Source organism: Syngnathus acus, chromosome 16, assembly GCF_901709675.1.
Source record: "Syngnathus acus chromosome 16, fSynAcu1.2, whole genome shotgun sequence".
In the NCBI taxonomy this organism is placed as follows: Eukaryota; Metazoa; Chordata; class Actinopteri; order Syngnathiformes; family Syngnathidae; genus Syngnathus; species Syngnathus acus.
Window position 1 is genome coordinate 10,278,198 of NC_051101.1, and position 3,752 is coordinate 10,281,949.

General features: G+C 39.6%; 1 protein-coding gene across 1 annotated transcript; it reads left to right on the forward strand.

Moving 5' to 3' along the window:
* The first annotated feature begins 1,942 nt into the window (after window positions 1-1,942).
* LOC119136300 (endothelin-2) lies at window positions 1,943-3,752 on the forward strand. The gene is made up of 3 exons (XM_037274672.1): window positions 1,943-2,312; window positions 2,461-2,574; window positions 3,246-3,752. The coding sequence occupies exons 1-3, from the start codon at window positions 2,137-2,139 to the stop codon at window positions 3,289-3,291; spliced, it is 336 nt and encodes a 111-aa protein (XP_037130567.1). The 5' UTR covers window positions 1,943-2,136; the 3' UTR covers window positions 3,292-3,752.

Here is a 3,752-nt window from a genome sequence, read left to right on the forward strand (position 1 = left end):
CCTTTGGGTTTGCCTTTTATACACTTGAGTGGAAATCCAAGATTTAAAAAATATATATATTCAATCTTTCATTACATTACTTCACAGTGTGCTCAGTTTTGTAACTTTATTTTACTTCCCCTCATGAAAAAACAATTTGAGATGGACAGGTTGTAGGTGACATTAATGGTGGGGAAAAAGAATCTGATAAAATAGGTTTGACCACTAGAGGGCGATGTTCAATCATTTTTCTTGCCAATTGTAGCAATTCTCACACGAAACAGAAAGTTAGAAAACGAACAGCATGTTTGTGTCTGGACTGTTTTTCGACTGGGAGGACAGTGAGTGAACTCTCATCATTAAAAGTAAGTTACTTTTGTTCATATCCAAATTTGCGCTTGCCCTATTAGCATAGAAGCTAACACAGCTATCGTGCGCTTCACCAAAACATTTGCAACCCTATTTCGGAGTATTTGCACACTCAAAAACATCCGCAACGCAATGTTTATGATTTCAGGGTTACGTAAATCTCATCCATCGCCAGCAAGTGCATGGACAAGTAATTTCTGCAACATGACACCCCATGGAGGTATTACATGTTGAAACCACTAAGCACCTGCTTCTTTTGCTTCTTTTTTGGTGTCCCTACTGTTGCATGCTTTCCGGAGGGTGGCCTTAATATGATGGGATGCCCGTGGAGAGCAGCACATCTGCTCTCTTGAGGGAACTGAACTTTTGTCCTCTGGAGCAAGAATGTGTTGTCAAACCTGTGATGATGCTGTGTTACCATGTCACACATTCCCCACATATGAGGAGCAATGTGAATAGGTAAAGTGGATGTGGGAAGTGTCCTTTATCACTTTTATTTAAAAAGAAATCCCCCAATATATCATTTAAATAAACATGAAGTGACCTGTACAACAATAGTTTGTTCAAGCATGATTGACTTGAATGGCTTTTTTGTGTAGAAGTCTGTCACATCCATCAAGTAGGGTAATGATTCATTTCCAAAGTAAAGTTCACAAGAGTCTAGACTATTAAAAAAGTGAATCACGGTGTTACAGACAGTTCAGCATCAATCTTTTTAAACTGTACATGCACAAATGTCTGACTAGTGACATTGACCAATTGTGCGTATGTTCATACAAATGACTTGCAACTGAGACGTATCATACTTTATGAGATGTATTGTTTATTGCAGTATCCCATCATGCACCCTTCATTTATTTGTGATACTATGGAAAAACAGTCAGACTTCACTTGCAAGGTCATGTGTCAATCTATGATGATGTCATAGCTTTGTATGGGTGAAAAAAAAATGGCACTACATCATAAAAAATGCACACAAAAAAATTATCTGAGTATTTGCAGTGCACTATGCTCCAATTAAGAAAGTGTTTACAGTAATGCTCGGTTTAGCTAGATGAGAGAGAAGTTTGTAATATTATGGCAGCCTTTTGGTCACATCTTTAAATTTTGGGGGAAAATAATACTGTTGTCACAACAAAGTGCAAAACTATAACCGCAATATGCACATATAGTAAAATCAATACCTCAATACTGAGTATCCAAGTCAGAAATTTGGAATTAATCAGTGTTGTGAACACACATGAGGGGTGAGGGTCACCCATTGTGACTTCCCATGGCACTTAGAGGCGACTGTGGGCGGAGCCATTGTCATGACGTCATGACTGAGGGAGTATAAGAGTGTTAAACTAACGCAACCCCAGCAGTGACAGCACAGAAATGACCAATATGTACGTTAGCATTTTATTTTTCATCACACTTTGGGTGTCTCTTCAGCATGGTGAGTACACTTTTATCATCTTTTTTTAATTATTATTATTATTATTTGAATAAATATCCTACAATATGATGTGTCCTGCATTTGACTCAAGGGGGTTACCTGCACTGCATCAGCTTCACAAGTGTCTCATAAGGTCAGAAATGAACTTAGCTTGTGTTTTATTTATTTATTTATTTATTTGGTTGGAAGTCAGATCCTGAGTTACCAAGTGTCCAGTATGTCACACACATATATTGTACACACATGGTCTGTGTGTGTTATTGCGTATATATTTATATGTAGTGTAGACATGCACTTTGCCACTCATGGCTGCAACAAGATTAATTTTTTTTGCTTGACAGTTGTGATAAATGTGCATCTTTTTGTCACTAACAGGCTCCGGGCACCCGCTGACGAAGTACCAAAATGGGCACGACGAAGTCAGAGCGGGAAGGCTAAGGACCAAACGTTGCGCATGTAGCAACATGCACGACTCCGAGTGCTACTACTTCTGTCACCTGGACATTATATGGGTCAATACGCCCAGGTAAGTACAAAGAAGACAAAGGGTGACCCTATTGATTTGAAGCCAAATCTACATTATCAATGAATAATCAAATAGGTTGGGTGTGCAAAGTATTAAAGAGCAAAGTCTTTGCTTATGACACATTATCATTGTGCCTTTGTTTGTGCAGTAAGACAACGCTTTATGGCCTCGGTGATGCTAAGGCACGGCGACGAAGGTCTGCAGGCAGGTGCACTTGCGCTAACCTCTGCGACCTCATCTGCACTCGTTTTTGTTATCAACGGTGAGTGCTGATCAAAGACCTATTCAGTTTGGATTATTCTAGGTGTTTTTTTTCTGCAAAGTAAATATTTTCCCGCACGGGTGACTCGGGGTGGTGTCGTGTATCGTCGTCCTTGGCATTTCTATTCATAGCCGTTGATGACACAGCGCTTTATGAACACACGTTTTAGGTCTCGATCGTCACACTAAAGACCACACACGGGGAAGAAATGTAGAAAAGATGACATGGCAACTTTGTGAAGTTGGAAGGAAAGAAGTCAGCCTTATTTCATATACTGCTGAGTGGTGGGCTTTGGGCGGTTCATTTGAAACATTTTAGTAGGCCTGTAAAGATAAGGTGTTCAGAGTTAATGTAAAACAAGTACAGGAAAAATAAAGAAGATAATGTGCGGTGTTTATACATGTTGAATGATTTGTTTGAATTTTGCATTTTTTTTCCCCTCCAAAGCAAATAATAGAAATTATTTTGTTCCAGAAGGAAACATTTTCATCAAAAATCATTTCTTAACTGTACAGACAATGCATTTAGGATCGCCAACTTGAAAATAAGGTCACCACCCAGTTGTTAAATATACAAGTAAACATTTTTTTTAGAGCAAACATCTTGCTTTCTTTTCGTTGCGTGAACTAACAAAATAAATGCCATCTTATTTTCATTTTGTGTCCCCACAGAGATGTGACGAGCAGGTCCAAGAAAGTTGACTGTGCATCAGAGTGAGAGGGAAACAAATGTCCCGTGGGACTAACACATCCAGCATCGGAACGAATGATGCTGCCGCTGCTGCTCAGATGGCGATGCGGGAAACCAGCTGACAGATGCAGCCGACGGGGAAGAAGTGAAAACGCCCCCGGGGATGTCCTTCCAGGAATATGTGGAAGGTGCAAAAAAATGACGGAGGTCTGCAAACACACCACGCAAAGCTGATGTCAAAGATAAGAACTGACAGGTCCAGAGCACTTTGGCGTCGCATGTCAAAGTGTCACCTCAGATGTCGAGCACACATGGAGACAGGAAATGCGTCATTCTTACAGAAACGCAGTTTTACTCATTAGAATATAAAATGACTTATCAGGTGTCTTCAGGGGACTGTGGTCTAAAAATATAATTTTGAAGTACCTTTAAATAATTACAGATTTTTTTTCTCAACTAGAATAAAGCGCATGTTTTGGTTGCTTGTA